The sequence below is a fragment of the Salmo salar genome, chromosome ssa28 (assembly GCF_905237065.1).
Source record: "Salmo salar chromosome ssa28, Ssal_v3.1, whole genome shotgun sequence".
In the NCBI taxonomy this organism is placed as follows: domain Eukaryota; kingdom Metazoa; phylum Chordata; class Actinopteri; order Salmoniformes; family Salmonidae; genus Salmo; species Salmo salar.
The window spans coordinates 22,454,454-22,466,937 of record NC_059469.1 but is presented as its reverse complement, the minus strand read 5'-3'; the positions used below and the strand labels follow the sequence as shown (position 1 = coordinate 22,466,937).

Genomic DNA, 12,484 nt, shown 5'->3' with positions numbered 1-12,484 from the left:
AAACGTGCTTTTATACAACCGCCTAATGTTGACCACTTTAAAACACATCTATTCTCTTTTGTTAAGTCATGCTTACACGTCTGTTAAAGAGGTAGGAATGTTCTCTTCCACCCATTTCATGTCTTCATCCTGGACAGATTGGTAGAGAATGACAGAAGAGAAAAAAAAATAGATAATTACTCCACGCTGCCCCCTGTTGTTTAAACTTATTCATGTGATTTACTAAACTACATAGATGTTCCATTCATGTCTGCCAGTAGGGGGTTTGAACTGCCATGTAAGAGCAAACATTTGAGTAAGCAAAAGTGTCATGTCATCATGTGCAGTTAACTGAAAGTGGACCATTGACTGTGCTGACAGAAAATATTGACTGGACCTCTCGAGCGGCACAGTGGTCTAAGGAACTGCATTGCAGTGCTAGCTGTGCCAATAGAGGTTCTGGGTTCGAGTCCAGACTCTGTCGCAGCCGGCCGCGACTGGGAGACCCGCTGGGCCAATTGTGGCAGTGCATAATTGGCCCAGCGTTGTCTGGGTTAGGGGAGGGTTTGGCTGGCAGGGATGTCCTTGTCCCATCGCACACTAGTGACTCCTGTCGCGGGCCGGGCGCAGTGCATGCTGACACAGTCGCCAGGTGTACAGTGTTTCCTCCGACACATTGGTGCGGCTGGCTTCCGGGTTAAGTGGCATTGTGTCAAGAAGCAGTACGGCTTGGTTGAGTTTTGGAGGACGCACGGCTCTCAACGTTCGCCTCTCCCGAGACCGTAAGGGAGTCACAGCAATGAGACAAGACTAACTACCAATTGGATATAACAAAAAAATGGGGAGAAAAAGGGAGAGAGAAAAGAAAGATTGACTTGTTTGTATACTGTATTTATATGTGGAGTACTTTGCGTTCATATCGATTCGATACTTGTAAACGGACTTTGCCTTTCTTAATTTATTACCTCCGGGGCAAGTTGAACTGAATGTTTGATACTAACCGGGTTGGGTCCTGAAGGCTTGGCTGAACCGTTTGTCTCACTCCTGGCGTTGGTTGCTCTCAACTTTATGCCATCAGCTGTGTAGAGAGAGAAACATTTTTGGGGATTAATGTTTGACGCAGTGAGAATGAAAACCCTACTATTTCACTTAGTGAACTGTACCCAAATTAGCTGACACCAGAAACTCCTCGATCTCCTCATCATCAGAGTCGTCCATCAGAGGAGTGAATGCATACCTGATGAGAACAGAGGAAAAGTTAAACATTATGAATAGTTATAAAGCTCCATTTAGAGAAAGACTGTTTAAGTTTGTGTTTCCTCTGTGAAGCTTTGAAGAGTCGAAAGGGCGATGCACTGTCTCCCTGACTGACTGTTGGAGGTGGTTTGATAGGTCAACATATTGCCATTGAGAAATCTACAGCACACTCAACAAGGGAGCTAAGGTGCAGGATGATAACACTTAGATCAATGCAAAATGTCTGTTATATAACAGCCAAATCACTCATCACCTCTGGTTGTTAGCAGATGGTCTCCATAAGAACATGATCACCAGCAGTATGATGGAAAAGAGGAACCTCCAGAAGGCATCATCTACCCACAGCTCCATCCAGTCCTGGCCACACAGGACGATGCAAACGTGTCAGTCATGAGGATTCAGTATATTTACATTTTTGTTATTTAGCACATTCTTTTAAATCACTGCATTCAACTAAAAGGAGGTTAAACAGCCACATATTGAAGGTGTTCGTAAAATAAAAAATCTTAACTGTTGATTCGATATTCGTCTCACGAAACACAGAGCAAGCTAAAAACATTGATCCAGAAGAACTGGATAACACACATTTGTATATTTTCGATTTAAACGTTTGAAACAAGACAGAGATGTATTCTTACCAATTGACAATCTGCTAGCCTGAATTTTTTTGTCGTCCACACCATGAAAATGATTGAAGCTAAAGGACAAAAAAAAAGAGTGATCATCATTAGACTACTCTGATTGAATGAATGACCGGTATCTGGTGCTGGGGAAGACTCCACATCAATTTAACAACTTCACTCACCTATGATGGCAAAGATGAGTGTGTTCGTGAAGTGTCTGTAGAGAGACAGTTTGACTGGGTTTCTCCTCAGCTTCAGTGTCTTTATAGTTTGAGCCAGGCTCACGAATATGTTAGGAGGCAGTCAAGGAAACAACCTCTGGGCTAGACAGTAGACACTGACAGTATGTAGAGTAACTGACAGACTTCACGTATAACACGGAATCAGGGAAGAACCTAGCAAAGTCAGCAGGGAAAACAGCATGCAAGGTGGGATTATGTGCCCTCTGTGAGTGGTAGCTAGTGGGTTAAGGTGTTGGAATGTGATTGACCCGAAGAACAAATGAGGCCCCAGGTAAAGGGGCCCTGGGAAAGGCCGGACTACTTGACCTCTACTTGTAGACTTCCAGGTTAGCTAGCTGTGAGTTAGCTAGTGAGACAGCAAATAATCTAATCTCTCATGCTCTCTATTTATATACGTCAGGAGAAGCTAGCTGTGAGAGGCAGCGGGTTAGCATGTAGCTAGTGGGTTAACATGCAGAGACCCTTTGGAGTTGGACTGAACCCTTTGATAGAAGCAGGGGACCCTCAAGCCCAGGGAGGGTCAGAGTAGGCCCCCAGACTGAGGATCCGAGAAACCCTGGGTAGGGACCAGGGATAGAGGGGCCCCCAGGGGACAGAGGAGCCCAAGCAGGGCTATAGGCACACCAAAGGATATCCACCAGCAGAGAGAGGAGTCAAGCAGAGCCAGAGGAATGTTGGCCAACAGAGCCAGGTCAGAGTCTTTCGCCTGAGGGATGAGAGGAGAAAGGGGGAAGAGAAGAGGAGAGAATACAAGTTGAGAGTAAGATAAATAAATAGGAGAGGAGAGCAGGTGGGGAAAGTGTGGATGAAAGTTAAGAGGAGAGAAATATGAGAGAGTCAGAGCGCAAGATTAACATCGAGAGAGAGAGAGACAGAACAGAGGAAGAAAAAGTGAGTGGGGTAGGTAGAGAACCTTTCACCAGAGCAGTAACCAAAGAAAATCACCCACTGAAACATGATTTAGTGTACAACTCAAACTCCACTTTAAATTGTACAAGACACATAACCCCAGCACCTAGTCTATTAGTGACACTTATGAAAACGTATTAGTAAGCAATAGCAAAATGTGTAAAATTCTGTACTGACAGACAAGTGATACAGACACGTAGGCCTATTTTGTTATTATAGACCATCATGGAGTAATTATTATAAACTCCGTATGATAATTGGATTAAGGATATGAACCAGACGATACAGGAGTCCATCAAAACTAGAACAACGATTGTGATGAGGGAAAGGCCATTGTCACGACCCTTTAGTGAATATACATTTATTGAAAGTCATTTCCATAACTCACAAGGGAAAAACAGCAGCCCATCTAGAACTGAAATTTCACATTTTGAACGCAAGCTCACTGGAGCAAAATCAAGAAAACTCCTTACCCCAGTGATTCTAAGCACACCTTCGATAGCAGCAAAGGCAAAGTACAGGACGCCTAGTCCCACCACTCTGTGCATCACTGTACCCAGTCGAGGCCTGATAGGAAACACACAAAATGCAGGAAAATGTACTAAATATAGATAGCAGGCTAACCTATCAAAGGATTGGGAGTGACAGGGAGTGAGTGATGACCTTTATTTTCTCAACTTACTTGACTATTCCATATCCCAGACTAACAATAATGACCAGCAGCCGTGCCAGGGTTCTCTTCAGGGCAGAGATGAGCTCAGCAAAGATCAACAGGCCTGGAGCTGAAAACAAGAACATTGGAATGCATGGTCTCTCACACAAGGCAGAAAAACAATGTATTGCTTGGAATAATAACACTCCCTAAACCTCCCCCTTGGCTCTAAGCAAATCTGTAAGGTAGAAGCAATATGGTGGAAGCACCATCATCACTACACTGCTTATACCTGCCTATTCAGACTAAGAATATGTCGAAGATAAACACACAACGCAGCGTACGAGAGGTCAAGAGGACTAAAAGTAAATAGAGTACTAACGATCAATGGAAATAGTGTTTTTTATGTAATAGGGAATTATTGATCAATGGGTCAGAGACATGGGAGGAATTTGTCTAAGCATCGAGCCTGAAATAGGATAGTTATTTGGTCCAGTTTTATTGCAAGGAATTCTAATTGGTCAACCACAGGCAAGGGCTGGGTTATAAAGTACATCCTGTCCCTTTGTTCTGCGGAGAGAAGCACAGGAGAGAATCACTGAGGACAGGGGAGCATGAACATCTACCATCTCCCTCCCCGCATGATTCGTCCTCTTTGAATAAGAATAAACCTATTTTCTTCCCCCTGATTTGCTTTGGGGTTTGTGTTATTGAAGAAGAATATCAACTGCTAACAAGACCATACCCGCCTATTCAGACCATACCCGCCTATTCAGACCATACCCGCCTATTCAGACCATACCCGCCTATTCAGACCATACCCGCCTATTCAGACCATACCCGCCTATTCAGACCATACCCGCCTATTCAGACCATACAGATTTGCAAAACAATGGACAGGTTAGTGCCAAGAGGAAAGGGTAGGGAGGGAAATGGGACTGGATCAAATTGAGAGCTGGGTGTAGTGTACTGTAAACTCACAAGCTGCCCCTGACACCGTTGTTCTCATACTCAGCACACAGCCTTCACCATACTCCTATACAGAGGATCTTACTACTCTTTAAACCACTCAGACAGAGAGCTCGGTGTAGTTTAGTAGTAGTATTAGTAGTAGTATTAGTCGTGGTGTAGACTCACAAGCTGCCCCGACACCGTTGGTGTTCTCGTACTCAGCACAGAACACAGCCTTCTCCACCATGCCCAGAAAGATGACTCCAGCTATCCAGAACTGGATCCGCAGTAAGTCCTTCCAGTAGCAGGCAGCCCACATGAACCAGAGTAACGCGTACAGGATGTACACTATACACATCACCATGTAGAACTGAGGGAGAGAAATATATGTTTATATACAGCGAGGGAAAAAAGTATTTGATCCCCTGCTGATTTTGTACGTTTGCCCACTGACAAAGAAATGATCAGTCTATAATTTTAATGGTAGGTTTATTTGAACAGTGAGAGACAGAATAACAACAAAAACATCCAGAAAAATGCATGTCAAAAATGTTATAAAATTATTTGCATTTTAATGAGGGAAATAAGTATTTGACCCCTCTGCAAAACATGACTTAGTACTTGGTGGCAAAACCCTTGTTGGCAATCACAGAGGTTAGACGTTTCTTGTAGTTGGCCACCAGGTTTGCACACATCTCAGGAGGGACTTTGTCCCACTCCTCTTTGCAGATCGTCTCCAAGTTTCGAGGCTGACGTTAGGCAACTCGAACCTTCAGCTCCCTCCACAGATTTTCTATGGGATTAAGGTCTGGAGATTGGCTAGGCCACTCCAGGACCTTAATGTGCTTCTTCTTGAGCCACTCCTTTGTTGCCTTGGCCGTGTGTTTTGGGTCATTGTCATGCTGGAATACCCATCCACGACCCATTTTCAATGCCCTGGCTGAGGGAAGGAGGTTCTCACCCAAGATTTGACGGTACATGGCCCCGTCTATCGTCCCTTTGATGCGGTGAAGTTGTCCTGTCCCCTTAGCAGAAAAACACCCCCAAAGCATAATGTTTCCACCTCCATGGTTGACGGTGGGGATGTTGTTCTTGGGGTCATAGGCAGCATTCCTCCTCCTCCAAACATGGCGAGTTGAGTTAATGCCAAAGAGCTCCATTTTGGTCTCATCTGACCACAACACTTTCACCCAGTTGTCCTCTGAATCATTCAGATGTTCATTGGCAAACTTCAGATGGGCATGTATATGTGCTTTCTTGAGCAGGGGGACCTTGTGGGCGTTGCAGGATTTCAGTCCTTCAAGGCATAGTGTGTTACCAATTGTTTTCTTGGTGACTATGGTCCCAACTGCCTTGAGATCATTGACAAGATCCTCCCGTGTAGTTCTGGGCTGATTCCTCACCGTTCTCATGATCATTGCAACTCCACGAGGTGAGATCTTGCATGGAGCCCCAGGCCGAGGGAGATTGACAGTTCTTTTGTGTTTCTTCCATTTGCGAATAATCGCACCAACTGTTGTCACCTTCTCACCAAGCTGCTTGGCGATGGTCTTGTAGCCCATTCCAGCCTTGTGTAGGTCTACAATCTTGTCCCTGACATCCTTGGAGAGCTCTTTGGCCTTGGCCATGGTGGAGAGTTTGGAATCTGATTGATTGATTGCTTCTGTGGACAGGTGTCTTTTATACAGGTAACAAGCTGAGATTAGGAGCACTCCCTTTAAGAGTGTGCTCCTAATCTGAGCTTGATACCTGTATAAAAAGACACCTGGGAGCCAGAAATCTTTATGATTGAGATGGGGTCAAATACTTATTTCCCTCATTAAAATGCAAATCAATTTATAACATTTTTGATATGCGTTTTTTTGTTGTTATTCTGTCTCTCACTGTTCAAATAAACCTACCATTAAAATTATAGACTGATAATTTCTTTGTCAGTGGGCAAACGTACAAAATCATCAGGGGATCAAATACTTTTTCCCTCTCACTGTAGGTTTTTCCAGTAGCAGGCTGACCACATGAACCAGAGTAATGGGTACATCGTACAGGATGTACACATCCCCATGTAGAACTGAGAGAGAAAGAGATGGGTGTTAAAACATATTAACTACAATGAGACAGGGTTTTAACCTGGCTCTCCTGCATGCCTGAAGAGCGCATTAGCCCGCTAAGCCAAAACCTAGGCATGTGAGGAGTTAGAACGTACCTCCAAAAGTACATCATAAAGTTTGACAAACTGGTTTGTTTGATCACTGTCAAACCTATGACTGCACAGCATCCAGTTTCATCAGGCCTGAAAAGGTCTTTAGTCATCTGAACAAACAACAAGGTCCTATATGGCTTGGTTGGTAGAGCATGGCACTTGCATCGCCACGGTTGTGTGCTCGATTCCCAGGGCCACCCGTATGTTGAAATATATGCATTCATGACTAAGACGCTTTGGAAAAATGGCATATGCAGTATTATATTACATAGACAACACAAAACCCTGCAAGTGAAACATGCAATCTTTGGACAATAAAATAGATGATCTACGCGGAAGAATAAACTACCAACAGGACAGTCAAAACTGTAATATCTTATGCTTCACGAAGTCATGGCTGAACGACGACACTATCAACATATAGCTGGCTAGTTATACGCTGCACCGGCAGGACAGAACATGTATTTTTGTAAATAACAGCTGGTGCACGATATCTAAGGAAGTCTCAAGCTATTGCTAGTCTGAGGTAATCTCATGATAAACTGTAACCACACCATCTACCTAGAGAGTTATATTTTTCGTGGCTCTTTACATACCACGACAGTAAGAGGCTGGCACGAAGACGGCATTGAATGAGCTGTATTCCGGCATAAGCAAACAAAAACGCTCACCCAGTAGCCAGGGTCTTTAATGCAGGGAAACTTAAATCCATTTCACCAAATTATTACAGCATGTCAAATGTGCAACCAGAGAGAGGAATCTTTTTAAATTTTTTTTTTTTTTTTTAAAGAAGACTCTGGACCACCTTTACTTCACACACAGAGAAAAATACAAAGCTCTCCCTTGCCCTCCATTTGGCAAATCTGACCATAATTTTATTCGCCTGATTCCTGCTTACAAGCAAATACTAGAGCAAGAAGCACCACTGACTAGATCAATAAAAAAGTGATCAGATGAAGCAGATTATTAACTACAGGACTGCTTTGCTAGCACAGACTGGAATATGTTCCCGAGATTCCTCCGATGGCATTGAGGAGTACACCACATCAGTCATTGGCTTCATCAATAAGTGCATCGATGATGTCGTCCCCACAGTGACCGTACGTACAGTCGTGGCCAAAAGTTGAGAATGACACAAATATTAATTTCCACAAAGTTTGCTGCTTCAGGGTCTTTAGATAACTTTGTCAGATGTTACTCTGGAATACTGAAGTATAATTACAAGCATTTCATAAGTGTCAAAGTCTTTTATTGACAATTACATGAAGTTGATGCAAAGAGTCAATATTTGCAGTGTTGACCCTTCTTTTTCAAGACCTCTGCAATCCGCCCTGGCATGCTGTCAATTAACTTCTGGCAGCCCATTCTTGTATAATCAATGCTTGGAGTTTGTCAGAATTTGTGGGTTTTTGTTTGTCCACCCACCTCTTGAGGATTGACCACAAATTCTCAATGGGATTAAGGTCTGGGGAGTTTCCTGGCCATGGACCCAACATATCGATGTTTTGTTCCCCGAGCCACTTAGTTATCACTTTTACCTTATGGCAAGGTGCTCCATCATGCTGGAAAGGGCATTGTTTGTCACCAAACTGTACTTGGATGGTTGGGAGAAGTTGCTCTCGGAGGATGTGTTGGTACCATTCTATATTCATGGCTGTGTTCCTAGGCAAAATTGTGAGTGAGTCCACTCCCCTGGCTGAGAAGCAACCTCACACATGAATGGTCTCAGGATGCTTTACTGTTGGCATGACACAGGACTGATGGTAGCGCTCACCTTGTCTTCTCCAGACAAGCTTTTTTCCGGATGCCCCAAACAATCGGATAGGGGATTCAGAGAAAATGACTTTACCCCAGTCCTCAGCAGTCCAATCCCTGTACCTTTTGCAGAATATCAGTCTGTCCCTGATGTTTTTCCTGGAGAGAAGTGGCTTCTTTGCTGCCCTTCTTGACACCAGGCCATCCTCAAAAAGTCTACACCTCACTGTGCGTGCAAATGCACTCACACCTGCCTGCTGCCATTCCTGAGCAAGCTCTGTACTGGTGGTGCCCCAATCTCACAGCTGAATCAATTTTAGGAGACGGTCCTGGCGCTTGCTGGAGTTTCTTGGGCGCCCTGAAGCCTTCTTCACAACAATTGAACCGCTCTCCTTGAAGTTCTTGATGACCCGATAAATGGTTGATTTAGGTGCAATCTTACTGGCAGCAATATCCTTGCCTGTGAAGCCCTTTTTGTGCAAATCAATGATGACGGCACGTGTTTCCTTGCAGGTAACCATGGTTGACAGAGGAAGAACAATGATTCCAAGCACCACCCTCCTTTTGAAGCTTCCAATCTGTTATTCGAACTCAATCAGCATGACAAAGTGATCTCCAGCCTTGTCCTCGTCAACACTCACACCTGTGTTAACGAGAGAATCCCTGACATGATGTCAGCTGGTCCTTTTGTGGCAGTTGAAATGCAGTGGAAAAGTTTTTTGGGGGGGGATTCAGTTCATTTGCATGGCAAAGAGGGACTTTGCAATTAATTGCAATTCATCTGATCAATCCATAACATTCTGGAGTATATGCAAATTGCCATCATACAAACTGAGGCAGCAGACTTTGTGAAAATTAATATTTGTGTCATTCTCAAAACTTTTGGCCATGACTGTACATACCCCAACCAGAAGCCATGGATTACAGGCAACATCCGCACTGAGCTAAAGGCCAGAGCTGCTGCTTTCAAGGAGCGGGACTCTAACCTGGAAGCTTATAAGAAATCCCGCTATGCCCTCCGACAAACCATCAAACATGCAAAGCATCAATACAGGACTAAGATCGAATCGTACTACACTGGCTCTGATGCTCGTTGGACGTGGCAGGGCTTGCAAACCATTAGACTATAAAAGGGAAGCACAGACGAGAGCTGCCCAGTGACACGAGCCTACCAGACGAGATAAACTACATCTATGCTCGCTTCGAGGCAAATAACACTGAAACATGCATGAGAGCACCAGCTGTTCTGGAAGACTGTGTGATCACACTATCTGCATCCGATTTGAGCAAGACCTTTAAACAGGTCAACATTCACAAGGCCCCAGGGCCAGATGGATTACCAGGACGTGTACTGCAAGCACGCACTGACAAACTGGCAAGTGCCTTCACTGACATTTTCAACATCACCCTGTTCGAGTCCGTAATACCGACATGTTTTAAGCAGACCACTATAGTGCCTGTGCCCAAGAACACTAAGGTAACCTGCCTAAATGACTACCGACCCATAGCACTCACATCTGTAGCCATGAAGTGCTTTGAAAGGCTGGTCATGGCTCACATCAACACTATCATCCCAGAAACCCTAGACCCACTATTGCACTCCACACTGCCCTTTCACACCTGGACAAAATTAACACCTATGTGAGAATGCTATTCATTGACTACAGCTCAGAATTCAACACCATAGTGCCCTCAAAGCTTATCAATAAGCTAAGGACCATGGGACTAAACACCTCCCTCTTTAACTGGATCCTGGACTTTCTGACAGGCCGCCCCCCAGGTGGTAAGGGTAGGTAACGTCCGCCATGCTGATCCTCAACACAGGCCCCTCAGGGGTGCGTGCTAAGTCCCCTCCTGTACTCCCTGTTCACTCATGACTGCACGGTCAGGCACAACTCCAACACCATCATTAAGTTTGCCGATGACAACAGTGGTAGGCCTGATCACCGACAACGACGAGACTGGCCTCCTCCCTATAGGCTGAGACCTGGTTGTGAGGTGCAAGGACAACAACCTCTCCCTCAACGTGATCAAGACAAAGGAGATGATTGTGGACTACAGGAAAAAGAGGAGAGCAGGTTGAGAGCTTCAAGTTCCTTGGTGTCCACGTCCATATTCACCAACAAAACAACATGGTCCAAGCACATCAAGACAGTCGTGAAGAGGGCACAACAAAACCTATTCCCCCTCAGGAGACTGAAAAGATTTGGCATGGGTCTTCAGATCCTCAAAAGGTTCTACAGCTGCACCATCGAGAGCATCCTGACTGGTTGCATCACTGCCTGGTATGGCAACTGCTCGGCCTACGACCGCAAGTCACTACAGAGGGTAGTGCGAACGGCCCAGTACATCAGCGGGGCCAAGCTTCCTGCCATCCAGGACCTCTATACCAGGCGGTGTCAGAGGAAGGCCCTAAAAATTGTCAAAGACTCCAGTAGAGGTCGACCGATTATGATTTTTCAACGCCAATCCCGATTATTGGAGGACCAAAAAAAGCCGATACCGATTAAAAATCGGCTGATTTTTATTTATTTGTAATAATGACAATTACAACAATACTGAATGAACACTTATTTTAACTTAATATAATACATCAATAAAATCTATTTAGCCTCAAATAAATAATGAAACATGTTCAATTTGGTTTAAATAATGCAAAATCAAAGTGTTGGAGAAGAAAGTAAAAGTGCAATATGTGCCATGTAAGAAAGCTAACGTTTAAGTTCCTTGCTCAGAACATATGAAAGCTGGTGGTTCCTTTTAACATGAGTCTTCAATATCCCCAGGTAAGAAGTTTTAGATTGTAGTTATTATAGGACTATTTCTCTCTATATGATTTGTATTTCATATACCTTTGACTATTGGATGTTCTTATAGGCACTTTAGCATTGCCAGTGTAACAGTATAGCTTCCGTCCCTCTCCTCGCTCCTACCGGGGCTCGAACCAGGAACACATTGACAACAGCCACCCTCGAAGCAGCGTTACCCATGCAGAGCAAGGGTAACAACTACTCCAAGTCTCAGAGCGAGTGACGTTTGAAACGCTATTAGCGCGCACCCACTAACTAGCTAGCCATTTCACATCGGTTACACCAGCCTAATCTTGGGAGTTGATAGGCTTGAAGTCATAAACAGCACAATGCTTGAAGCACAGCAAAGAGCTGCTGGAAAAACGAACGAAAGTGCTGTTTGAATGAATGCTTACGAGCCTGCTGCTGCCTACCACCGCTCAGTCGGACTGCTCTATCAAAATCATAGACTTAATTATAACATAATAAACACACAGAAATACGAGCCTTTGGTCATTAATATGGTCGAATCCAGAAACTATCATCTTGAAAACAAATCGTTTTTCCTTTCAGTGAAATACGTAACCGTTCCGAATTTATCTAACGGGTGGCATCCTAAGTCTAAATATTCCTGTTACATTGCACAACCTTCAATGCTATGTCATAATTACGTAAGATTCTGGCAAATTAGTTCGCAACGAGCCAGGCGGCCTAAACTGTTGCATATACCCTGACTCTGCGTGCATTGAACACAAGAGAAGTGACACAATTTCACCTGGTTAATATTGCCTGCTAACCTCGATTTCTTTTAGCTAAATATGCAGGTTTAAAAATATATACTTCTGTGTATTGATTTTAAGAAAGGCATTTATGTTTATGGTTAGGTACAGTCATGCAACGATTGTGATTTTTTCGCAAATGCACTTTTGTTAAATCATCCCCCGTTTGACAAAGTCGGCTATTTTTGTTAGGGAAAAAAATAGTCTTCACAGTTCGCAACGAGACAGGCGGCCCAAACTGCTGCATATACCCTGACTCTGTTGCAAGAGAAGTGACACATTCTCCCTAGTTAAAAGAAATTCATGTTAGCAGGCAATATTTACTAAATATGCAGGTTTAAAAATATA

The 12,484-nt window shown here is 44.0% G+C and overlaps 1 protein-coding gene across 2 annotated transcripts in view; it reads right to left on the bottom strand.

Moving 5' to 3' along the window:
• Nucleotides 1–12,484, bottom strand: part of tmem87b (transmembrane protein 87B) — a 29,435-nt gene that overhangs the window by 3,084 nt on the left and 13,867 nt on the right. Inside the window, exons 8-17 of one of the 2 annotated variants that reach the window (XM_014180001.2) lie at nt 4,800–4,983; nt 3,693–3,792; nt 3,484–3,577; nt 2,736–2,807; nt 2,042–2,150; nt 1,875–1,933; nt 1,490–1,593; nt 1,143–1,216; nt 981–1,057; nt 77–129 (exon numbers count right to left, since the gene is read on the bottom strand). In XM_014180001.2, the coding sequence (XP_014035476.1) occupies nt 77–129; nt 981–1,057; nt 1,143–1,216; nt 1,490–1,593; nt 1,875–1,933; nt 2,042–2,150; nt 2,736–2,807; nt 3,484–3,577; nt 3,693–3,792; nt 4,800–4,983 (926 nt within the window). Of the gene's footprint in view, nt 1–76; nt 130–980; nt 1,058–1,142; nt 1,217–1,489; nt 1,594–1,874; nt 1,934–2,041; nt 2,151–2,735; nt 2,808–3,282; nt 3,355–3,483; nt 3,578–3,692; nt 3,793–4,799; nt 4,984–12,484 lie in introns of both variants that reach the window. The other variant, XM_014180000.2, reaches the window with a different exon arrangement.